Source organism: Triplophysa dalaica, chromosome 20 (assembly GCF_015846415.1).
Source record: "Triplophysa dalaica isolate WHDGS20190420 chromosome 20, ASM1584641v1, whole genome shotgun sequence".
Classification (NCBI taxonomy): domain Eukaryota; kingdom Metazoa; phylum Chordata; class Actinopteri; order Cypriniformes; family Nemacheilidae; genus Triplophysa; species Triplophysa dalaica.
The window spans coordinates 16,898,648-16,925,371 of NC_079561.1; the positions used below are offsets into that span (position 1 = coordinate 16,898,648).

General features: G+C 35.8%; 3 protein-coding genes across 3 annotated transcripts; 2 read left to right on the plus strand and 1 right to left on the minus strand.

Moving 5' to 3' along the window:
• Positions 1 to 4,749: 4,749 nt before the first annotated feature.
• On the plus strand, positions 4,750 to 5,835 carry irx7 (iroquois homeobox 7). Its single transcript, XM_056733618.1, has 2 exons — positions 4,750 to 4,956; positions 5,104 to 5,835. The coding sequence occupies exons 1-2, from the start codon at positions 4,750 to 4,752 to the stop codon at positions 5,833 to 5,835; spliced, it is 939 nt and encodes a 312-aa protein (XP_056589596.1).
• A 2,481-nt stretch (positions 5,836 to 8,316) lies between these two features.
• Positions 8,317 to 12,574, minus strand: cd40 (CD40 molecule, TNF receptor superfamily member 5). The gene is made up of 9 exons (XM_056733221.1): positions 12,422 to 12,574; positions 11,662 to 11,746; positions 10,997 to 11,119; positions 10,721 to 10,873; positions 10,512 to 10,602; positions 10,340 to 10,398; positions 10,024 to 10,125; positions 9,473 to 9,492; positions 8,317 to 9,366 (listed from the first exon to the last, which is right to left on the minus strand). The coding sequence occupies exons 1-9, from the start codon at positions 12,449 to 12,451 to the stop codon at positions 9,133 to 9,135; spliced, it is 897 nt and encodes a 298-aa protein (XP_056589199.1). The 5' UTR covers positions 12,452 to 12,574; the 3' UTR covers positions 8,317 to 9,132.
• A 6,344-nt stretch (positions 12,575 to 18,918) lies between these two features.
• LOC130409708 (protein-glutamine gamma-glutamyltransferase K-like) lies at positions 18,919 to 25,808 on the plus strand. The gene is made up of 14 exons (XM_056733861.1): positions 18,919 to 19,022; positions 19,181 to 19,545; positions 19,628 to 19,819; positions 20,743 to 20,994; positions 21,892 to 22,010; positions 22,269 to 22,376; positions 22,458 to 22,635; positions 22,713 to 22,851; positions 22,943 to 23,135; positions 23,242 to 23,395; positions 24,364 to 24,648; positions 24,768 to 24,928; positions 25,069 to 25,205; positions 25,293 to 25,808. The coding sequence occupies exons 2-14, from the start codon at positions 19,182 to 19,184 to the stop codon at positions 25,435 to 25,437; spliced, it is 2,427 nt and encodes an 808-aa protein (XP_056589839.1). The 5' UTR covers positions 18,919 to 19,022; position 19,181; the 3' UTR covers positions 25,438 to 25,808.
• The last annotated feature ends 916 nt before the right edge of the window (positions 25,809 to 26,724 follow it).

The window sequence follows — 26,724 nt, forward strand, 5'->3', positions numbered from 1 at the left end:
TCGCAGGGTGTGTGTGTGTCTGTGTTTTGGAGGGGGGCATGGAAACCCTTACTGCTGTGTAACTGATTCTTGGCTCTCTGAAGAGATTAGGCGCTACATTGTTGGTTCGGTTGCTCATTTCCATCTGAGGGCCGCTCCCCCTGTGGATAAGGGTTGCCATTGTACTGGGGAGGGGGGACTGAAACCAGCGGCTCAGGGCTTCTGGCTACCTTGTAGTCTTTGTCTTACAAATGGCCCAAAATGTAGATGTCATGTCACAGAGGCCTTACAAGCTTACCAGGTATTGATTGTGAGGCCTGGTTTGGAGAAAATAGACGCATAAAGAGTGCGTCTGTTAACCGGTCAATGCAACACTTGGTGCCTTTATGCTGCAAGGTTGTTTTTACTTTCTTCTCGTTTCAGAATAGAAATGATCAATAAATCAAATGTAAATGATTTTCAAATGTACATTTAGAAATGCTCTACATTTTTCATTCATCTTGCTTTATATAGCAACTTTATTCAACACCATCGGTGCTCCATATGCCAAATATAGATTTTTTAGAAAACAAACTTAAGAAAATTCAGATCTGTCTGTCTGTCTGTTTGTCTTTTCTTTCATCCACGGTTCTGTCTTTTTGTGTGTCTGTCAATCCATCCGTTCATCCGTTCACCTGCCTGCCTGTCCGTTTGTCTGCCTGCCTGTCCGTCCGTCTGTATGTCCGTGTGTCTGTCTGTCCATCTGTCCTTCCATCTGTCTATCCGTCCGTCTCTCTCTGTCCATCTGTCTGTCTATCTATCTATCTATCTGTCTTTTCTTCCATGCATGCTTCCTGTTTGTCAGTCTATCTATCACAATTCACTGTAGTCTATCCTCAACCAGACCACAAAAACAACAACATAAACTCTATCCGCCATGCTGCCTGTCCCAGGCTAACGAACGCCACCTGTCACTCACCCCATGCAGAGGCTGTCAATCAAATCACACCCAGGAGAGAAAGAGGAGGAGGCGGGACCTGGCTGAACCCCTAACAAAGGCTTCCACCCATTGGTGAGTACTTGCCATGCCATTTTTGTGAATAGAGGAGTGATCTAGTGGCGCTGATATCTCAAATGACAAAAGATAGATGAGTAGTGAAGAGGAGGGGGTGATAGAGGGGAGGTGTGAAAGACTGATAACGCTCACGTCCAGATATCTTCCCTCTGTTTGGGCCTTAGGCCTTGGCAGAGCTCATTAGCTCACAAAATGACTGTTTTGAAGACTTAAAATAACAGTGTTTCTTTAGAAATGCAGACATTTTAAAATATGTATATTAAGTTTTGCCTGGTTGTGTTGTTAGGTGTGTGCACTATTTGGATATTTACTAAATATCTTTGGTTAAGTAATCTCGTAAGTCAGAAGTATTGTATGTTTTTTTCATTCATTTAGTCAAATATCGTAAGAAAACACTTATAACATGTTTTTTCTTGCGCTATGACAATATATTTCATTTTGTGCACCATACGCCTGTTTTAATGCTATTCGGAAGTAGGTCATTCTATCAATAAAGCACTAACAACCTTAATACACAGTGTTTACGTCCAGCCTATTCACTCTTCCTTACTATCTTGTTGATGTGTCTCTCCTCGTCTAAAGCATTACGAGGGACTACCTTCGGAAAGGAAAACTAACATGTCAAAGGTGTGAAGTGCTCTCTGTGGAGTCTCTACAAGCTTTTGTTAACAGATCTTATTCACACCTGACTATTGGTCATTCTAATGACATGGCCAGTCCTTTTGTCCGCCCAGCGGTATGTGATGAGCACTAAATGAAGTCGCTCCTCCGTCCATTGTCATTATCAACTCATTAGGCCACACATATTGCGGTCAATGGGTGATCCTCCTCTCGGCCAATTTCCATTTTGGGTCAAAAGCAGATATTTTTGTTGATGGTTGTGGGGCATTTATGCAGACCAATGTGGTGTTGACTCAACATATTGAACATAATTTTTCCTTCCCGCTAGAAACTTTGAATGAGTTGTTTTGTGCTTTACATGTAAAGTACTTTACATTCTTTCAACATTAAGTGTTATTTTGTGTTTTCAGTGTGTTTGTGTTGTTGAATGCATATTTATTACAATTAGAATGAATGAATGGGCAAATATTCCTAAAACAATTTATTTGTTTTAGGAATTTATTTTAGGAATTTTATTTAAGTGCATTTTCTAAATTAATTAAATTTATTAAACCCAATTAAATGTAATATTTAGTCAGAATTCATCAGCAAATACTTTATTTTATTTAGTTTTTAATTATTCTTATTTTCTTTATTTTGCTTTTTATATTATAATCTATATGCCAACATGTGGTTTTGTTTCCATGCAATTACATGGACAGTTCATGACTAAGTTACATATAAAAGGTGGCTTATGGACGCATCTCTAAGAGAGGATGTTTTCTATGATCTTACCAAAACTTCAAATAAAAACAGACTTTTGCTGTGAACATTTTTTTATTTATTTAAAATAATCTGGGTGATCTATGTGGTTAACCGCAAGAATTCTGAAATGAACTCCAGTAAAGCGGAACCAGATCAAATCCAGAAATCTCTCTACTGATTTGTTTCTGGCCAAGATCATCTGTTATCTGAAGTATGTTCCTCTCCTATCTCACATGTTTCTCCTCTCTGCAAATGACTCACATCCCCCGAGCAAATAGTCTTAACTGGACCTGTCAGGACTTGAGTACACCTGTATTGTGTGCGAGCAAAGAGGAAGGAGAGGAGAAAGCCGAGTTTGAGAGGAACACAATAATCACGGCCCTGAGCTGATTATCTTCAGAGATGCAGCACTGCCTTTGCTCTTTGCACTCTGTTTTCACCATTGTGCTAGTTGAGTAAATTTGCTCTTGGTCTGAAGAGATCTGAGCCACACCCTACTTCCAGGCTCTCTCTCTCTCTTTTTCACACACACATTGTGTCAGTCTTTATCTTTCTGTCTGTCAGTCTCACACGTTCACACAACATCACGCAAAACCTCACAAAATCTTAATAAACATTGCTAAATGGAAGGTGTTGAGGCCTTTGATGAAGATAATAAAAACCTTCTTTTGATTACAACAATTGAACAGAGATGGTCAAAAAGTCATTAAAACTTATACAGACATCCTGTTTAAATCACTTTAAAACTACAATAAACCAGATTCAACAATACCCTGCCACTAGGTTCAAATGAGCCTCAGGATGTTTTTACTATAACAGATTAAAGAGCAAGTTTCAACAAAAAAAAAACTTGTGCTTCCAATGTCAGGGACCTCACACCCCCTGCTACTGAGCTGTTTGCTGTGCCTTTCTTTCCAGGGCATTGGTATGTATAGTTAGGAATTCTAATCTTATCTTAGTATCTCCCTACATTAACATCTGTTATGCTGAAATTACCATATACATTAGTCGACACCTGTTTCACTTAAACCTATTTAATTACACCAATTGTACTGGTTTGTTGTGGGCAAAAACAAAGTCATCCCCTTTTTAAAAGATGTTTGATGTTCCGTCACAATAAAGACAAATAATTCATAGTTAATTTGACCTGAAACATTTGCGACGGTGCGCAAATTAGATGTCAAAATATTCTAAAATAATTTAATGTAAAATGTTTGAATTTATGTGACAATAAAATATAAAACCCGAAATAATATACTAGGCCTATATATGAGTTTGATGCAAACGACGTATATTTAAAATTAATTTACTACAAAAATTTGTCAAAATCTTGTAAGTGGATCGAAAACACTTTAATTAAACAAATAACTGAGTGCTTGAACATCACTTTTTATATATGCCTACTTATTTTAGCTGAGTGTATAAAAAAAGCATGACGTGTGAGCATATAAGATAAGTAACTTTTAATTTGTGTTGTTAATAAATCAACGCAATCGAAACATTTTGCATTGAGCTGTTGTCTGTTACTTTAATGAGAGATCAAACCCAATAATGTTAATAAAATTACTGCCAAAATCACAACAACGTATTTTTCACCCTTTCAAACGCATCAGACACACATTACACCATGTTGCTAATCAAATTCTGATAATCGCTTGTCATGTTGTGTGTTGCATCGGTTTGCTCAGACGAGAAGATGAAACACTCTCAGCAAGCTGCAAAAAAAGTTTATTCTAAGTTGTTAATGTGCGACATTTAAGGGTGTTCCGATGGCTGTCAATGGAAACACGTTGCAAGTGTTCCTGTCGAGTTTATTCAAATTTCCTATCAAATGTTCATTCAAATCTAATCGAAAAAGATTTTTTAGAAACCTCCAAAATAAAAAGGCCCCATAAAATAAATGAATATGATAAATGTAGTAGGCCTATTTACAAATAGAAATAAATAGAAATTACAAAAAGAAATGAAAAAAATCCTAAAACCCAACGGAGACATTATTGTTATCATTATAAGAAAATGATGTTCATTTTAATATAGGCCAACATCGAAAAACACGGATTCTAGTTAAGTCCATCTAAAACGTAAATTTCAAATGCTTCCCTGCTATTTTGTGCTCTTCAGTACGGATAAGAACGAGATAAGCATCCTTGCTTTGAAGACTTTTGGAGGCCGTTAAAAGGAACAACCGAAATTCCCCTTTGAAGGGATTTAATTCACGTGAAAGCCCAGAGCTTTGGAGCACAGCTGTCAATCATCCACCCTGGCACCTCCCACTGATGCCGCACGGCCTATAAACAGAGCAAGCGGACCAAAGGGAGTGTCATTCGAACACCAGAGCTCAGGGAGTAAGGATGCCTGCTTCACCAACGGCGTTTGGAAACTTCTTCTTGGATAGAAACATCAACATGCCTGCTGGATATCAATTATTGGGTTGCCCACCAGGAATGCAACAGGCATCACCACATATGGTTGGCATGGCTGGGATGCCCTTGCCTTTCTCAGGAATACCGGGATACAGTTTCATCCCATATCCTCATCCGGGACACATGGCACACATTGTAAGTACTCTGCGTTTTATGTTTTCTTATGTTGGAGAGATAAGAAAGTTTGACTTTAAAAGTATATACAGTATATCTTACATTACATATTTGCGTATGCAAAATTCATTATGTTTATATTAAAACAAAACTTTTTCCTATTTCCAGAGCAATGCTTACGACATGAAGGCTGCATCATCTTATCACCAAGCTCTTCTCAGTCGAGGTGGACCCTATTACGCCCCATTTCGCCCCATGCCAGCCGATGACCCCAGCCGAGTCACCAAAGTGGCCACCCGGGAGAGCACGAGCGCATTGAAGGCCTGGCTCAGCGAGCACCTGAAAAACCCATATCCCACCAAAGGCGAGAAGATCATGCTTGCCATCGTCACGAAAATGAGCCTCACACAAGTTTCTACGTGGTTCGCTAATGCCCGTCGCCGCCTTAAGAAAGAGAACCGGGTCAGTTGGGCATCCAAAGGAAAGTCCGACGAGGAGGACGAGGAAGATGACGGTGAGAGCGAAGAGGAGGGCTCTTTGAAGAAGTGCACGGAGGATGAAGATGAGATCGATCCTCAAACAGTCGATGAGGAGGATGTTGAAGTGTCAACGTCGGCAGAGGACCGTTTAACAGAGGGACTAGACCAGCATCAGGAAAGTGTGAAGTCCGAAAGTCCGTGTGAAACCAAAAGCGAGGCGTGTAAGCAAGATGCTGATGTCCAAAAACCCAAAATCTGGTCTCTTGCTGAGACGGCGACGTCAGACATTAAGAAACCAAACGACATGAAACATCTCCAGAGCCAAAGTCCTGATTTTGGGAAATGGTGGGCAGGATGGCCTTCAAGGGAAACTTACTCCCCTGTAAACCTCTCCACACACGGTCTTCTCAAGCAGAAATAATTCAATCAAACTGTCTTCTTGGACACTATAGACTCACTGAATCTTGCACTTTGAAAACTCCAAAACCTTGGAGACTTTATTGTTGTGGAAGTTTGTTTTCAAGATGTATTCCAATGCTTCCACCTTAAGAACCAAAGTTTTGTGTAAATACTGTAAATTTTATTTTGTCTAAATTATAAATGCATTTAACTGATGTGCTGACTTATTTTTGCTAAAATAAAACGTTGAAAGTCGTGTAAATTTTGGTCGGCGTCAATAGTTTGGCATTTTTGAATGCTAAAACAGTTTTTTATTTAAGTAAGGAAAACCATGGAAACCATGGTTTTATTATAGGTAGTAAAATGTGGTAAAAATGGCGGATATTTTATTTTTACAGCAAATATTTTGTTTATTATTCCTTCGTTCAGACCATGCTATGGTTTATATGGTTTTGAAAAAGAAGATCCATGTTTATATTAAAAAGATCTTACCAACTATCATAGGTAAACTATAGATAATGTGTTGAAACTATGGTTAATTTTGTAATATGTGATGTAAATCCACACAAAACTTTAGACGAAAACGATAAGACGCTAATCTTGGGAATTATACATATTATTAAAAACGAAATAACTTATTTACCGTCGCCAAATAGGCCTAAAACGTTCATATACAATCTGACTTGCATGCAATTAGAGTTGGTACTACAACGCTTCAATATCATTGTGAACACCTATATATGATTAATATTTGATAAATAAATACATTTAATTTGATTAATACATATTTTTCGAAGAAACAAAACTTCCGCCATGCACGTAGTCTACTCCGTGTTGGCCAGGCAACGTAAATTCACTTGTTGTGCGATCAGATCTGTTTTTATAGCAGAGTGAGAATTATAAAAACAGTTAGTCTGTGATCACTTTTGTAAGCTAAAACCTTTAGAGAAACGAGTTAACAACAACTGAACTGTATGTATGATAATTGATGTGTCTGAAGAGGAATTCACAGATGTTGAAGCAGATCAAGGCTCGTTCAAAGCGTTACACTTCAAGGCTGGATTTAGGCCCCATGTTATCAGTGAGTAGACTACTATTAAGGGATTTGCATATCTAGCTATGATCTGTTAAAACAATTCAAAGCAGTGCGGATTAAGGACATGAATTGTTCCATACTAAAGGGTGATAATTAAGATTATTCTCCTGTTTAGTCACGATTTGACAGACCAAATGTGCTTGAGGCTTTTACCTTAACCATCATTTAGAAGCTACTTCACCATAGGATCAAACATAAACAAAGAGAACATAAAGAAGTGTCAAAAAAGAGGCAAATTCAGAAAGTAAGAAGTTTAAAATAATATCGCGGAAAAGAGTTTTGCAATAGAACATTTTTAAAATAGTGCAAGCTTTGAAAAAATATATAATTCTGAAAGCAAAGAAGTCAAATCATAAAAGTACCAAAATGTAAATTTGAAAATTAAAGATTTATTAGAATAATGGAAACTCACATATTCAAAATCAAAATCTTTGGAAGATCACCTCAAACTTTAATTATACAAAATGTATTTAACTAGTGACTGTCAAAATAATACAACTTAGTATTTAAAGTAATTCTGAAAGAGCAGAAGTAAAAAAATAAGCATAGGCTATTAAATGTCTGCAATGCAAAAACACTTTGTCTAGTGGTTAGACAAAACTATAAAACTGAAAGGTCAGAAAATCTAATCTCAAAATGAATGAATAAATAAAATGAACTGTCAAGGGTTGTATAGTAACAAAAATATGGCATGCTTTGGTTATAAATCTCTCCGACACAATCAAACCAATGGGATTAGGCCCTAGGACAATATTCTGTTTTGTGGCCTCTAGAAAGAGGGATAAAAGGAAAACTCTTCCTTGCCAATCACTAAGGTCTCCATGTAAATTCAAAGGCCTGTGGCCTGTTAATCCGAGGATAATGAGAAAACCCCTGGGTACAAAAAAGGAGCCCCTCCCATTCATCCCCCGAAGCACACATTCACAGCTAACACACACTGGGCACAATCTGCACCGTTCTCTCTTTTCAGCGGCCCAAATGATGTGTAATCCCAGTCTAAACATGACAGGCAAAAGGCTGTGATATTGAGATAAGGATTGAGGTGTTGAACAATGGTGTGAAAGACAATGCCTGCATCGGCCATCAAACGTGTCAAGGGTTTCCTGATCTGAGCATATGGTGAGATGCTTGGGCAGTTCAGCTTTGTTTATAGTTCAACAAACTACTTTTGCCCTTTGTTTAGACGCATGGGAGAGAACAAGCATACATCTGTGCAAAATAATTTTATCTGGAAAAGATAAACAGGGTTGGATGTATTCAGAAGGTGAATTTTATAATCTGGCTCCAGCTGGGCATTTATTATGATCATACACCTCCAATTATGGAAACAGCAACCTCATGTGGAGAGTCAGAGTATCTCAATGGTTAGTCACAAAAAACATGCTCAAAGGTTTTCATACCTCGTAATATATTTATTAAGAAATAATCTTTATTGCGAATTCTGACCGAAAAACAATACAAGTGTGGTCTTTTAACAAGTAAATCACAATAATAAAAGTACACGCACAAAATATTTAAATAGTTTATATTGAACAGTTATAACAGCAGAGAACAAATTAGATATCTATCTTACAACAAACAAATGATGACAAAGAAAAAAAATAAGTAAACAAACACAAAACAACCTTTCAAACTTCTGCACTTCGTAATTTAAGTGTGCCATCCTAACTACAAAATACTGTGTACTGCGTAAAAACAATAGCTTGGGGATTCACGTGTAATTTTTTTGTGTAGTTTTTGTTTCATTACATTGATGTTGTTGTCATCACCGTCTGGCTGAAAACTGATGTTGTCACTGTCATGTGTGCGGACCCTTAGAGTCACATTCATAAATGCTCATGTAGAATTTCTTCTTTGTTTTTGTATATATTAGTTTCAATGGCTTTAACCTCAGTCCATCTCTATTTCAACGTGATTCAACTAGTGTCACTCACATCTTACATTTATGCACATTTATACAAAACAACTTGCAGGGCATTTGAGATATACATTCTACGTGTTGTTCTTGGTTTTGAACTCGCAACCGTGGTGTATTAGGAGACATGCCCAGTTAAGCTACAGAAACACAGCTTTAACCTTAATAATTCAAAACGAAGCGATGACAACATAAGTGCATATTGTGACATTAAGGTTTGTACTACGCTTTGAGGACGTTTAGAGTAAAGCATTGGTTTATATGTAATGCTCTTTACATTGATGATTGTAACATGCTAGGAGCGGATTTTAGAAGTTCGTGCTCTCTGAAAATCGTTGTGTTTCAGTACTCGGACAGATCGAGTGTTTGCCTTCCTCTTGTGTCACAAAATTTCCATTTTCTGTAATGTTACTTGTGGGACTAACAGGGCCAGTGTCTTCATCCTCATCTTCCTCTGGCTGTTGAGGGAATTTTTGATCTATAATGGGCTCCTTCTCTCCGTTTGGATTTAACTTTTCTACTTTTCTGGCCTCTTGCGACATCTGAAAACATAACACACATGAATGTATGATTTCTTTTTACTTCTTTAAAGGTGTGTAAATGTAATGTGATATCTGGACATGAAAGGGTTAAAAGGATAGCATTTACCTTTTTTAATACAAGTGGCCCTAGAACAGATAAAAAACACAAATATGTTTACACAGATGTTTATCTTAAACTTGTTGTATTGTGTGCTCATTTAGAGATGACGCTTACTTGCAAAGTATAAAGCATTTAAAAGTTCAGATGTTGTGACAAGCCAAAAGTGATGTAGGGCGGCTTTTAATGCAAACATTTTTTAGTATTTTAATTAAAATAATCGGTGTATAATGTATTTTTAACATTTGAAACAAAATGTATAGCAATAGGCAAACCACAGCATACTGTATATGATAATATGGGTTTCATTTTACTATGTAAAAAGCAAAGCACAAAAACATGTTGATCCTCTTTTTGCTGGTAACATTTTCTTTTCTTTTCTTGAAATAAATTATCTTCCTTAAACTTTAATATGTATAGTGTGTTGAAGTTTATACTTCAAACAGACCAATGCAACGTGCATACAAATACTTCAATGAAGTAAGAATGAAGACGTCAGTTTTATCACTTTTGGCCACTACTGCTTGTTATTGGTTTTAGATATAAAAAGAATTACTTACGTTTTTTAAAGAAAATCACAATGGCAAGGCCAGAAAGAAGAAGCAACAGAAGGCCTCCAACTCCGCCCAAAATGGCACCTCTGTTAGAGGGTGTATCCTTCTCTGAAATAACAATCAGGTATAAAAGAGGTATAAACAATCTTCTTTGCCGGGTCTACTGTTATTCTAATCAGAACATTATTACTGACCGATAAAAAATAGATTTTGTGGTTTTCGTATGCACTTATTTAGCACTAACTGAACTAGACCTAGTACTCCTACTAAGAGTTAGAACTATCACCATTTCTGTTCAAATAAATAAGTTAAAAGTTCTCACCACAGATCCTGTCTGAGTTTACACTCCCTGGAGTTTTTTCGAGATACCCATATTCACATCTAGAGATAGGAAAAAAGCATGTGTTTATTTAATAAAATAATCCTGGGAACATATTTCTTCTCTAGTATTTATGCATATACAGGATAAATTATATAAAACAGCTTTGACATACGTTGTCCATTCCTTGCAGATGTCGGATGAATCACTGATGCTAAATGTTCCACTTTTACAAGGTTCACATTCAGTATTACTAACTGATGTACCTGTGCAAGTACAGAGAAATGAATAGATGTAAGCTCCACTGGACAATATGAAATCAGTGGCTGTGTATATACTGTACATAAAAAACTGATATATACATTAGACAGCATCTATACAAACCATTTTTGAAGACTTTCTCTCCCGCTTTGCAGACTTTGTGTTTCCTACAAGTGCTGCAGTCGTCGTCTTCTGTACAGTAGTGTCCAGGTTTGCATTGGCATTCACTGAGTCTGTCCTTGGGAATGGGTTTTGTTTGTGGCCGAAAATTTAAATCTGAATTAAAAAGCAGAGTTATAGGAAAGAAAAGGAATGAGACAGAATTTCAAGACAGATTCCGAAGACATTTTGTTATTAAGATGTGTCTCTAATGGTTTGGTTAGTAATATTTGAACTCACTGGTGTCACAGATGGGCTGGAGCTTGCATCTGGTCTCACTTGTGTATCCGCCCTGATACTCTCCATCCTCACAGAACTGACAGATTGGGTCCTCACAACGATCATCTTTTAACATCCTCTTACCTGTAACACACTGATGATTACTAACCCAGGAAGTTGCACACTCTAAAAATGCTGGGTTATTTTCAACACATGGTGTCAAAAAGAGACAAACCTGGAAAATTATCATTTTTTACCCAAAATGGATTGACAATAACCCAGTATTATACAGTAAGGCTTATATTCACTCTAGAGATTGGAGTTCTCATTTGTGTTCCTTTACCATAAGTACAAACTTAGTTAGAGATGTTTGTTGTAAATTGCTTGGTAACAAAAACAAATAAGACAATTGTTCAAATACACGAAACGTATGAAGGTTTAAAATTCATGTTAATTTGATGAGAAATGTTTAAGTTCAGGAGACTAAATGCAGGAGACTAAAGCATAACTTTCCATTTGCTCTCTGTATAATCTAATCAATGTCTGTGACAAATACTTGATATATTAAAAGAGATCTCATCAGTGATTCTTTTCTTTCTTATGGGAAATAGGCTATTTTGTGATGCTTCCTCTGGGCTATGAAAATAAATCATTGTCTTAATCAATATATCTGCAGTTATACAGACCTGGTCCACACATCTTGCAGCATTTGCCATCCTTCGAATAATGCGTTTGGATTTCACAAGCCGATACAAGGTAAAACAGAGTAACCTGACGGGGTACAATCAAAAGCAATGTTGAGATCGAGCATTATTTAAAGATGACAATATTAAACCCAATACGTAAGTAAGAGGTCCCAGCTTTCAGGAAAGTAATAGTTACTATAGTTTGACCATGGTAGCCATAAATCAACCACTGTATTATCATAGTTTAGAAACACAGTTGAAAAGCAATGGTTACTGGGGCAAAGCCATGACTTTGTAATCTTTATCTGTTTGTAGTAAAACCTCGTTATTGGTGCAAGGGTGCGACCCCAAAACCGAAACTTTAATGCAGCAAGACCCATATGGAAAGTCCCCAACGTTTCCCACCACAATTGTTATTGACAGACTGGAGTATTGTACGTCTAAATCCTCTCATCGAATGGTTGATAAACAATGCACATTTTTAAATCTCACTTTATTAAGACCCGTCTTAAATGTCATTTTAATCCTTATTCAAAACGAAAGTGAAAGTATGTCTCGCTTGTGTTTTAGCTCATAAATACGTTTAAAAACACCAAAACGTTTTAAATGTTGCATAATAAAGATTAATGAATATCGATGCAACATTACAACGTTGAAGCGCAAAGCAACAATGTAATTTACTGCATTCATGAATATTAATGAACTGCTGTTATAAACGCGCAAAGCGATTCGCATTAAATTAACACAAGCGATCACTTACCACAAGACAAAGAGTGTAAAATCCTCTCATGACGGTATATCTGTTGAAACAGATCTTAGGAAATGACAGTTTATTCCTCACAAACACAAGACAATAATACAGCAGTCTGTGCAGCTCTTAAGCCAACGGTCTAAAAGGGAAATTCAACCCGAGTTTCGGTAACGCCCTCCTGTGACATGTGACCTGATTCCCCTGCTTGCAAGAAGTAAAAAATCATGTTAGACTTACTTTTTTTATACGTGTGTCCAAGCAAGGTCCTCAATGAAATATATTATTATAAATGTGGTAAATTTACATTGAAAATGTAGATTTCATTTGCTCACTGGCACATTTTCACAGTTCACAGGTTTACAGTGATCCTGTGGCAACGTCACTACTGGACATTGGAAAAATAAATCATTGTTTAGTAATTATTTCATTAGTAAAGTGGACTTAAGGTCGTTTATATAACATTTGCACTCCATGATAGTGGAACTTCCCAGTTCCCATTCCTAGCACAGTTTACTTTCACTTCCCGTTGACCAAAAACACTATCACTATTGATGTCATCAGTGGCAAAAAAAAGTTTTGCTCTTCTCTGGAAGTGTCCTTCCTGGATTTTTTAAATACTTTATGTTCTTCATTTTTAAATTGACTTACAGTAATACGAACAAAAAAACGTACAAAGTCTTAAGTTTGACAGAACAGTTTGGACACTGTCACTGAGAAGGAAAGAGCAAAAGATATCAGTTTAACATATTGAGTTTTATATCCAACAGGTACAGGTGAATCCCAACCCTTTTGTAGGGTTCTCCCTAAAATTCCCAGGCTTTGATACAAGAAACCAAAGGGAATTCCCCAGGTTATCAAAAAATTCATGGGAACGGGCATATCGTGCATTAAGAGCACGCTCCTCGTAAACGTTTTAGAATAAGTGGTAAAAACAATCCTTGGTTAAGGTATACTCTCTCTACCCTTTTTAAACAAAGAAAAGTGGCGTGGGCCAAAGCAAAGAAGACAAATGACTTAAAGGATTGAATTTCTTTCAGAGCACTGCATAATAATTGCACCAAATTGATAAAAAATGCAAAATGTGATCATTATCCATCTATGGTAACTAAAAATCGAAATAATCCTACAACATTCTGTAAATCGGTCAAATCTACTCAGGCATTAAGTCTATCAGTAAAAACTCCAGATCACGTACTTGTTAATTAAACAATTGTTAAGGGTAGATCGAATGTAGCTGATACTTTTAATAATTGTTTTATTGCTGTCTTAAATTCTGAGCCTGTAAATCCTGGTGCGTTTAACTATACGGATTCTGCTGATAATGATATTCATTGTTTTAGGAAAGTGTTTAATTTCTCTCCCATTACATCACCTCAGGTTTATAATGCCTTAGTAAAATTAGATAGGCCGCTAGTATTTTTAGAGAACCAATTGCCTCAATTTAATCAAAGTTTAATCTCAAATATTATACTAAAAATGTGGAAATCTGCAATGGTTTTACCATCATTAAACAATGGAGATCCTTCAGACCCAAATAAATATCGTCCAATCTCTAGATAACTGCAGCCCTGTCTGTTACAAATAATCTCATAACTTCATTAGATAAAAAAAAACATGTGCAGCATTATATCTAGATCAAAAGCGTTTGATTCTGTTGATTACAATTTATTGTTAAATAAATTAAGATCTTTAGGTATAGGTGAAACAGCCTTAAAGTGGTTTAAGATTATCCATCTGAACGCACAAAATGCGTAAGGATTGAAACTGAACATTCTTCTTTTTTACAAGTTAAATCAGGAGTCCCTCAAGGATCCATTTTAGCTCCTATTTTCTTTTCTATTTTCATAAATTACTTTGGAGTGGACTCAGCTAATATACATTTATACGCTGATTATACATCAGATACAGTTTGTGGCCATCAAAAAATCTGAACAATGCTGAAAAACATTGAAAAGCATCACTTCCTCATAGAGCAAACAAGAATTATGTGAGGCATGAAATACTGTAAATAAACATACTACTGAAAAACCCTTCAGTCCCACGAGGAACAGTTCAGAGAACAGAGGCATCAGAGGAAGTCTGGTGTTTCTCTCTTAAAGGGACAGTTCACCCAAAAATGTTGATTCTGTACCTATTAAATCTAAAGCTAACTAGGTTTTAAATTATTAAAAGGTTCTATTTGAGCTCTAATTTGAGACAAAGGTATTTGTACACTTTCTTTGTCAAACAAGATATGAACCATTTCCATTGTGCTGAATAATGTGAAGGACCCTTTGTTCTATACCAGTGGATTTATATTTGGTTATCTGATACAACAAAATTCATATATTCGTGTGGATTAAGTGTCTAAATATATTTTGGGCAACTGTTAATGTTAAATTGTACACTGCATGTAAGCAGTGCAAATAATAAAAGCAAATGGAATTGGATGTAAACACTTCCTTTTTTCTCTAACCTTTCACATATGATCTATTTTTAAACAAGTCTAAAATACTAGCTATGACAATGTACTTCATTGTGGGCTGCAGGGTTGAGAATCGAGGAACAATTCACTAGTGTTTTTTGAGCCTTACATTCAATGTGGTTATTATTTTTACTTTATTTGAAGATCACTGGTTACCCTATATCATGATGCCGTTGGTTTTGCGCAATTTAGAAACTGATGGTCCTGAGATGATGCCAAATTTAATTTTACCAGTTCCAAAAAAATGTTCATGTGATCTTAGCATACAAAATTACATGCTGTTAAATCTACTTTTAGTGTCAGATAATACACATGAACAAAGAATACATAAGATGGCAAATGATTTAACCCAGCAGTTCTTGATATGAGTTATATTTAAAGCACATAAACCTGCTAAAAATTACATTTGTTCACTTTTGTTTTATATTTTCAAACTTCACCAATTTTATATGAGCAAGATTTATTGGTCATACAACTGGTCTTTTAAGCTAAGCTGGATATAGCGACATGTTAATGGCGTTTATAGGACACACTGAGCATTACCTGCATGTCCTTTTGTGGATGCCACCTACTGGTGAAATGTCAAGTTGCCTTTTAAGCATGAAACACATTTCTTTGTATATTAATTACCTCAATAAAAAAATCCTAAATACAAGTAAAACTGTCCAAGTGAAACAGCACAAATCATCTTATAGGATCATAAGAGCAGCATGTAAACGAATTTTTGATATATATTTAACTGATTCTTTAATTCCACAAGCTTTTGTCCATCATATGAATACTTTCCTACATAAAAGGGTATAACAGGAAAGTAAATGCTTTTCATAAGGACAGGTGTCAAATTAGATTGTTTTGTGCTGTAAAAAAAGAAAATACTGTACTGACCTGGGCCGTATTCACAAAACATTTTATCTTTACACTAAACAGCAGTTAAAGTTTTAAATATACGAGTTTCCACTTTAAACCTATTCACAACGCTGCTGAGAGCAACTTTTCCTTAAGAGAAAGGGCGGGGTTGACCTCGTTTTTATATGAATGATGTCAGCAAGCTTACTGACTATGACACAGTGATTGGCTGATAGAGGATGGGTCTCTGATAGTCATTTATTCATAGAAATATTATTGAATGAGGTCTCATGCTGACGTATTTAAATTAAGATCTAAAACTCATAATGCAGTCACATTCAAATAAGATATTTTAATACATAATTATTGTAGTATAGAAATGAAGTTGATAAAATATACACTAAGTTATATTCAACATGTGAAGAGTTAATTTACAAAAACAGATAACTACATTTTTTCTCAAGTTTTATTGACTATTGTGCATTCAAATTTATATCAATCAACCGCTTTTTGTGTGTTTTATTAAGTAACAATGACTGTGAAAAATACAGCTAACAAATTACATTTACATTTATTCATTTGGCAATTTATTAATTTTTACAAGTAGGAGAGCATATAACAATTTATCAACAAGGCAAGGCAAGGCAGGGCAAGGCAAGGCCAGTTTATTTATATAGCACATTTCATACACAAGGGCAATTCAAAGTGCTTTACATAAAATGATTGACAGAGAGAAATAAGACGTATCTTTAAAATGCAAATGATTAAAGATCACAAATACTTTAGATTTAAGAAACAATAAAACAGCAATAAAATTGATAAAAAATGTGAGCGAACTGTTTATATAAAAAGAAATTAGAAATAGATGTGCAGTTGATGTAAACCAGCACAGTGCTCAGGTTGTAAATGCACAGCTAAACGAGTGTGTTTTAATCTGGATTTAAAAGTAGCTAGTGTTGGTGAACGTCTGATGTCTTCTGGAAGCAGATTCCAGCTATGGGTGGCGTAATGTCTAAACGCTGACTCGCCTTGTTTTGAGTGAACCCTTGTTATCTCTAACTGACTTGATCCTAATGATCTGAGAAGTCTGTTTGGATTATATTCAATAAGCATATCTGAGGTGTATTTAGGTCCTAGACCATTGAGTGATTTTTAGACAATTGATAATACTTTGAAGTTGATTCTAAAAGTAACTGGTAACCAGTTAAAGGACCTGATCATTGGAGTGATATGCTCAGATTTTTTGGTTCTGGTCAGAATCCCGGCAGCAGCGTTCTGTATGAGCTGCCGCTGTCTGTTGGTCTTTTTGGGAAGAACTGAAAAGAGTCCATTGCAGTAATCCACCCTGCTGGTGATGAAAGCATTAACTAGTTTCTCTAAATCTTGGTTTGAGACAAAACATCTGATTCTGGCTGTTTCTGAGATGGTAGTATGACTTACTTACTGCTTTGACATGACTGCTTAAAGGTCAGACTCTAAAATGACACCAAGATTTTCTACCTTACTTTGTGTCTTTAGACCTCTTAAGTCAAGGTGTGTGTTTACCTTGTTAGTTTCATCCTTGTTACCAAAAACAATGACTTCAGTTTTGTCAAATACAATAAAAAACAATAAACTATATGATTTTTAAACTATTTTAAAAAAGGAGTTCTCTTTTGGAAATACATTTTTAGCACAGAGTCTTAGCACAAAAATTGAAGTCTTAAAATAAGGAAAGACATGCGGATTTAGGAGAAACTCTTCAAAATAATGGGCAAGTTAGAAGCTACCTCTAGGCTTAAGATGTTATGTGAATGCGGGCCCTGATAATTAGAGTCAACTGCATACATCATTTTTTAGAAAAGGAACCGTTCCTGAAGTGTGAGGCATTAAAAAAGGCCGGATGAAAAGATACATTTTTTCAAGCCAAACAGTCAGGGCCGGTTTTAACATTCAAACCCAGACCTTGCCTCTCCAATAATGATTAATTTACTCAAATGTATCTGCTCAACACTTTATCTCAAATTAGACAACAATTATGCAGAATAAAACTGCAGATCAGATTTTTTTTACTACGGATTAAATGACAAACCCAACCTTCAAGTTAATATTAAAAACAAATGAAATAAAAAACCATGAAAACCTGCTGGTCTGAATATTTGGGTTTGATGATTATGATTCTAATTACATTTAATTTCTCCCCTAAATCTTAATTTGTCCTGTTTGTTCCGTGCTGTAATTTCTAAAACGGTGGTCATTTATATATTTAGTCATTTATAAAAGTGTCATAATTGCAGTTATGAAACACAAAATGAAACCTCACCTGTTGTGAGTTTCTGAAGACTTGAAGCATCAGAAAGCATCTGCTTTGGGGGGTTAAGAGGAGTTTTGATGAATCTCTGTCTAAACCAGAATGAATGTGTTGAAACACGTTTTAAAAAAACATTTCCTCCTTAAACCCTATGTCTAATGAGTTTTGGACCACTTTTCTGTAGTGTAAGCAATTATTATGTACAAATATTTGATAATTTTTTGTATAATAAAAGTACGTTTTAAAATCTCTCACCGCAGTAATGAATAACATAAGTCATTTTAAATAAACATTTCAAATTTACTTCATTAATGGAAAGTTAAACTCCTACTTTTTGCTACCTTGTAAGTCTTGAATTATTGTAATTACTTCCTGATGGTATTTTGATGAGCAATATTTTTATTTTATAAGTAAATACTATTATTTTAAATCAATCATTTATTTATATTTCAAATTTTTATAGTCGTTTAAAAAAGAAAGACTTCTTTTTTAACAAGATGTTTAATCCGTGCAACATTTGTACGTTGATTTTGATTTTTGGGTCAATGGAAAAATATATTGTGTTAAAACAATTATATTAAAATGTTTATCTAAAGATTTGTAATAACATTTTATATAGATAACTGTCATATCAAATGGAGTCTTGTTTCATATTCTGGAACCGCTTAACTTAAGCTCTCTGTCAGTTTAATTATCATAAATATCAATTATGTTATCAAAACAATTATACTTGAACGTTAATTTTTATAATTTTAAAGCAGACTGCAAAAAGAGTAATTTTTCAAATTATATTGTGTGATTAATCAAAAACCCTTCCCTTCCTTTCATGAGACGCTTTAACAAATGTGGATGGGCTGGGATGAAGAAGAGAATATATACCCGGAGTATGAGCATAGAAACGTTACAGCGAAAGACAACCTTGTTTCGGGAAGACCTACAAGCTTCAGTAAGCGACTTCATTGAGCTATTATTCTGTTACCAAACATCAGCAAGGCAACAAGAACAATCAAGTAAGTAGTTGATAAAAAATGAATAAATATGCTTTAAAATCTCAAAAAATAATGATTGAATGCACCTTAAAATATTCTGGTAAAATCCTGGTTTATGTAACACATTACCCTGCTAAAACTAATTTCTCTCTCGTGCTTTTCTTTTTTTAACCTTACAGCATGTCTGTTGTAAAGTGTGGTGTGAACAAGAACTATTGCACTGGCCGCTTCCCGGCCATTCAACTGCAGCACGATCATTTCTGGAATGGGCCGTGCTCTGTGCCTTGTGTCAAACCCTGCTTTAACCCTTGTGCCAAACCTTGTGTAGACCCTTGTGCTAAACCTTGTTTTGACCCTTGTGCTAAACCTTGTTTTGACCCTTGTGCTAAACCTTGTTTTGACCCTTGTGCTAAACCTTGTGTGAAGCCTTTTCTCAACCCTTGTGTAAACCCCTGTGTTAACCCTTGTGCTTACCCTTGCCTTGACTATGACTGTAAGAAAGTTGTTCTCAAGGATTGTCCTCAAGATTGCGTGAATCCCTGCGGTAAGAATTGGCCTGCACTGCATTATGAGAAATGTGTTCTTTTAAACACTTCCAATAAAATAATCTGCTTACTTTTTTCTAGACGTGGTACTGCAGGTGCGTTCCGTTGATCTCATCAAATCCTGGAACTGTCAAAATCGGCAAGAGCATCACACCAACGGTTACCGCAGCGATCACCTCATCATCCGTAGAGGACAGTGCTTTCAGATGTATGTCGAGCTGTCCAGACCTTTCAATCCAAAGGCGGACCAACTTCACCTGGAGTTTAGACTTGGTTAGTGCCCATATAAATCCTTTTGATTAGAAATCAAGCCTATGTTAATAATAAAAACATGTTTTGGTTTAGGTTATATGCTTAGCATTAACAAATAACTATTCTTCTTCGCATAAATAGAAAAGGTGGATTTTCACATACTGCTGCTTTCCTTCTGAAACCTCATATCTCCATATCCAACCACTATAGCGTATGAAAAAGTGCTTGTCAACTTTGACAAAACAGTATTTCATCATTTAAAAGTACAGTGTTTTTTTCCATTTTCTGAAAAGCAGCAAATATGGACATACGGGTTAGACAATATGTAGCCGTTTCAGAATCTTTGAAAAGCTTTGTTAATATAACTTAACATTATATAAATTTGTCTATGCACAATAATATACATTTTAAGTATATATATAGATATTACTGAATGTATTGAGTATGCCACATTTGCTTAATTTATCATGATATTGAATATATTTCAGTTCTTTAATTCTTTCCCGTATTGGCAAGTACATGAAACATTTTGGGTTTGAAACGTGTTCCTTGCCTCACCCCAAATCTGAACGACAAGCGTTTGGTTATGATTTAGCATCAATAGGAAACGTTACATAATCTAACCTGAAGTTTTATATGTCAAACAGAGATGGCGCTCTTAAATTACGAATTTTAGCTTAGAGAGAAAAGCAGCGTCACAAAACGATATTAGCGGTGAAGGAAAACTACATTGAATAAATCACTTTAAGGTGATAACCGAGAACATATTGGCAGCTAATCAAAATACAATTTTAAAATGTGAAAATGCAGCGCGAGAGTTTGACACATGCGCTTATATAGCAACGCTATAACGTTACTTTTTTGGTGTAAACTGCCTATAATGTTTTACTGTTGCCAAAAGATTGAAAACGGATCACTAACTGTTCTTTATGTGTGTGTCACAGGTAATGCCCCATCTGTATGCAACGGCACTCTGGTCATCGTTCCATTAGTGGACGAATTCAAGAAAGGTCGTTGGGAGGCCAAGATCCTAGAGCAGTGTAACTGTCGACTCAAACTGTCTGTTTACTCCCTTGCTACCGCTGCTATTGGACGTTACAGGCTCACCACCGTAACATGCGGACCGAGAGGCAAAGCTACTTCAGCATGCAACCCCCGCAATGACATTTACATGCTGTTCAACCCCTGGTGCAAAGGTGAGAAATATTCCGGTTTATTTCCGCTGAGGTGTGCTCAGTGAAAATAGATTTAACACCTTATTGTGTACAATGACTATATTTTGTAAATGATAAATAGAACTGTATGGTTAAAACGATAACATTTTATTTCAATAGTTAAGTCTTTCTCTCAATTTCAATTTAAGTGTGCTTGCACGAGAAAATGTACATTCGTATTGCCAAAGCATTTGTAGCTGGACTGCGTACAAATAGTGCAAGTGGGCAAACAAACGAAAAGAAAGATAATAATTGTAATAAAATAATGTTATCAACATTATGTAATAAAGTGTGATGTTATCAATTCAACTTTATTTTATTTATACAGCGCTTTTCACAATGTGGATTGTTCCAAAGCAGAAAGACTCAGAAATGTAAAACACAGCACAGTGCATGGTGTTTATAGAACAAGCAAGACCATTCTAGTAAATAAAATCTAATAAATGCAATCTCCCGGTGAGCAAGCCAGACAACAATGCCCTTTGGGGAGGAAACCTAAACTCCAACGATAAATAATTCGAGAAAATTAAAAACTCGGATGAAACCAGACTCAGCCGGGAGGGCCAGATCTCCTCTGCGTGTCACAGCTGCACTCAGTTACTTTCATTTAAAGTTACTGAGTAAATGTTTATGAAGAATAGGTAGAGTTTATTATATGTGATAAAGGTAGTTTAATTTGTCGAAACTGTTTGGGTCTAATTTGTCTTATTTTTATCAATATCAGGCAATAGAGGAATGTTATAAGCAGGGAAAATAATAATGCCATAATGTAACTGAGTGCAGCTATAACTTTAAACTGCTGTCATGTGATGTAAGTTTAGAATTTAATACTAATCACTGTAAATTAAGCATTAATGTAACTCTCTTTCCTTTTACTAGATGACGCTGTGTATCTGGAAGATGAGGCACAGAGAAATGAGTATGTGCTGAATGACACAGGCATTGTTTACTATGGAGCTCGGTGTCAGATTGGTGCAAGAAACTGGAAGTTTGGTCAAGTAAGAGTAACATTTATATATTACAGAATAAACAACTGAATTAATTTATCTCAATCAGTTATTCAGCAAAGGGGTGAACCATAACCTTACATACGCACTATTTAAAGAAGAAATAAGACCAAACCAATAGCGTTAATCAGACATCATATTTTATATCCGTATAAATATTTTTAATAAATATATTTAACTAATCTTTTTAAAACCACAGAACAAATGACAAACATGGTGTATTAATCTCTCATTATCTTTAATGTTTAGTTTGATGAGGGAGTCCTGGCCGCATGTCTCTTTGTGCTGGAGAAAAGTGGTTCCCCTTGCTCAGGATGGCGAGACCCCATTAATGTGGCCAGAGTTGCATCTGCCATGGTGAGTTTATTGTACATCTTTTTATCATACGGAAGACTCCATTAATGCTTAGCAATGATAACCCTTCTGATCTTTTGACAGATGAATTCCAACGACGACCGTGGCGTAATGGTGGGTAACTGGTCCAATTGTTATGGAGGTGCAATCGCTCCTACGACATGGTGCGGAAGCAGCGACATCCTGAAAAGATACCACTTAAGTGGAGGAGTGCCTGTTAAATATGCACAGAGCGTGGCTTTTGCTGGAGTCACCAACACGAGTAAGTGCTTATGCAGAATTAAACGGATACATAAAGGTATTTGTAATGTGCGCTTATATATATTTTTTTTTTTCAAGTGTTGAGATGTTTGGGTATTCCTGCACGTCCCGTGACAAACTTCTGCTCGGCTCACGATACCGACGTGTCTATGACCATAGATGTTTATTTCGATGAGAACTTAGAGCTAATCGATCATCTGAACCGTGATTCAATCTGGTATGACATTTTCTGTCCTTCGACTCCATCCACAAATCAATCAGATTATCAAGAAGAAGAAAGGTTATGCTTCTTTCTTATTCATTTATAGGAACTTCCACGCATGGAATGAGGCCTGGATGGCCCGTCCAGACCTGCCGTGTGGTTTTGGAGGTTGGCAGGTGGTGGATTCCACACCTCAGGAGACTAGTCAGGGCTTCTATCGCTGCGGTCCCACCTCCGTCACCGCAGTCCGCAGTGGGCAGGTCTTCCTCAAATATGACACCCCCTTCGTCTTTGCTGAAGTATGTGAATGCTTGTAATTTTATGTTTAATATGTGTTTCTCATCTTTTTATGTTCTCTATCACTTTATAGAGTTAGTACTGAACATTTATAATTTCTTGTTCTAGGTAAACAGTGATATAGTCTTCTGGCAGCGGACAGCTTGTGGAACCTTTGCTGTGATTGGTGTTGAGAAGAATGCAGTAGGACACTGCATTAGCACCAAGGCTGTCGGCTCAGACAAACGTGTAGATATCACAAACCAATACAAACACCCTGAAGGTAAATAGTCAGACATACCTCCCCTTACAAAAACAAGTTAATTCACGTGTCCTAATAGTATACGGCAACACTTCAGTATAGGGGGCAATTCTCACTATTAACAAGTTGTTATTATTATTGGCATATTTTTTCTGTTTGTTAGTACTTATAAAGCACATATTCTGCATTGCCATATTCTACACCCCTAATCCTACCCAATACCTAAACTACCTTGCTAACTATTAATGAGCAACAAATGATTTATTTAATTTATTGGGGGAAAATTTGTAGTTAATGTTATTCTGAAGTGTGACCTAGAATACTTATTTTAAACAAAAGAAATTTAAATATGCTCGTCTACTTTTTATGTACTTGAAAAATACTTTGTTCTTCTCAAAAATACAATAACATTTATATATGACCATACTTAATATATACTGACTTGGCCCATACTTGTTTGTACACAGTGAGAATTGGAATTCATTTCAAATACTTAAACTACAGTTAAAGTTTTAATTCAAAAATAAAAATTTATACCTAGTTAGGAACACAACTGTATACAATAACCTTTGTAGAAACAAAACAAATAAAAACCTAGTAGTTTACTAAAAGCATACTTCAAAGTCATCTTTTATATACAAAAAATGTGCTATTAAACTCAAACAACGAGTGTACTTGGAAACAAATTTTACTAGTGTTACACTTAAAGTTACAAAACTAAGGTATAGGCCTAGTTTTATAAATGAAAATGTCAGTTTAATCCTAAAAGTTTTTAAAGGGTTAACGATTCATATTAATAGTATACCACTAATTAACTAAATAAAGTACGCTTAAAAAATAATTATACTTTACATTCAATTTAAAAAGTATACTTACGTAAAGTTCAACTTTTTTTCAATGTTCTCCATCCCAATAAACCATTCAAACTAATAGTTTGATTTCTGAAAGTTTTTATTTGACCTCAGTTTCATTTACCGTTTTTTTATCAGGATCACAGGAGGAACGCAATGCCGTGGAAACAGCCGTTCGTCACGGTTCCAAACGTTGCGTGTACCCACCCCTCTGTACTGAGGACGTGATCTGTGAGATCACCATGATGAAGGAAGCTGTATGTGTGGGCAAGGACGCAGTTCTTTCCATCTCTCTGAAGAACAAATGCAGCTCCGCTCGTACCATCACCCTCAACAGTCAGGTGTCAGCCATGTACTACACTGGAGTCTGCAAGGCCTTGGTGAAGAAGGACCAGGCATGCATTGAGCTCAAGGCCTGTGAATGTAAGCAAATGATCAACTCTAAGTCCAACTCTACTTGAGACCACATGATTAGTAAGGGAGATTACTATTACTTTCACTAAAGATAAAATGTTAAAATTGTTCTTATTTTCCCTCTAAAGCCAAGGTTCTGGAGTGGACCGTGCGCTATGAGGATTATAAGTGTCATCTGGTGGACCAAGCATCCATGCTGCTGACTGTCTCAGGACGGGTCACTCAGACCAAGCAAATTGTGGCCAAACGATTTGGCTTCAGACTGTGCACACAGGATCTTGTTATCAGTGTAAGTTTGAACAACCACCGTATTGGGATCAGTTAAAAATGTACTGTGTTTTGTGTGAAAATGGCTGTGGGTCAGAGTCTTTTGCCGACAATATTATAAATATTACTGTATTAATGTAGTTTTCTTTTTCCTCTCTTCAGCCTGGATGTGATTGCGTGGTGGGCAAAGAGGTGCCAGTCAAAATCACGTTCCAGAACCCACTTTCCTGCGTGTTAAAGAACGCAATTTTCCGCTTTGAGGGGCTGGGAATGAAGAATTGCAGAATGGTTAATTATGGGTAAGATAGTGTAATGGCATCGTATTATGATTTATCTGTACAGATTTAAGTTGCAACGGTATATTGATGATATATCTTTTTTCCTAGTGATATTGCAAGCCTGGCCACAGTGAACCTGACGGAGACATTTATTCCTAAGTGTCACGGTCCACATAAACTTCTGGCATCGCTCTGCTGTCCTCAGCTGGCTCAGGTTCATGGAGCCTGCAACCTTGTCGTCAAAGAGAAATGAAAAAGCATGCAGCGAGTGGCAACATAAGGCCATAAAACCTTACTCTGTGCTTTTCATATGATTGATTTGCAGAATTTAATCTCATTTATATACAAGGGTGCAGTAAATCATGGTCTTGGAGACTATTTGGAGGATGATTCATGCCAAAAATATTTGTTCTTGTTTTATATTTTGGCATATGGGGTTAAATTTTGGTTTCGCATAGTTTAAGATTTCAGGTATTTACTTTTTCTAATCATTAGCTTCATGTTTTCCCAATTGAAATTCAGTGGTTGTGGTCTATGATTTGTCTTGCATTCAAAAATGGATACATTTATTGATAAATTTGCATTGATAATCTGTCCATCATGTAGCATCAATAAAAGTCTTTCAGTCACAGAATATGTTGTTTGTGATGTTTATGTCCAGTGTATAATTCTTTGCATATCATAATGATATCTAATTTTTTTAACAAAGGAAATAAGCATATTAAGCCAGCTTTATATATGAATTTTTATAGTCATGACTGATAAAAAGAAAGGCTTCTGCTTAAGGGATCATACAGTTTATAACTGAAACATAATTAACAAAGTCGGCTTTTACAATCTGGAAGCTAGTTTTCTAAAAGCAATGAACATTTGAGAAATTCAACCAGATAACCAGCTTCAAATGATTACATGTTTGTTCGTCTTGAATGTTTTGGAACGGTTCAAAAAGTGGTTGTACTCTGAAAACCATGGCAATTGAAGAGTTAAGGAGTATTTCTTGCTTCGACAAGCCCTTCTTTGGCACTGTTTGTCTCCACTTTATCCTTTTCCAGCTCCACCCAATCCACAGTTCATAGCTGAAGAGTCCCAAGAATGATCCTACTATGAGAGAAAAGAAAGATTTGAGGTGAATCACATGAACTGTTTAAGAAAAATAAACATCTTAAAATAATTATGAACTAATAGGTCTTGTTATAAATTTGCTCATGTAATGCTCATACAGTACAAATCTGCTGGGATCTCGGTTTAAGCTTACCTATAAATGTTTAATTGCATCCTTAATGTTCTTTTAAAATATATTTTCACATTTTGTCTTTGAAAATCAAGAGAGAAAAATAAATATGAGTGAAAACTAGCTATATAAAAATATTTGTATAACTGAAAATGTGACATTTTTTTAGAACTATATTGTTATATAAAAAGACATGAGGTAGGAAAGTGTTGTCTTATTGCAGCTGAACATAATTAATTTGCTTTTAAAATACAATGTCTACATTTTTAACAATAGGACAAATCTAGGCAGTGTAATATCTAATCATAT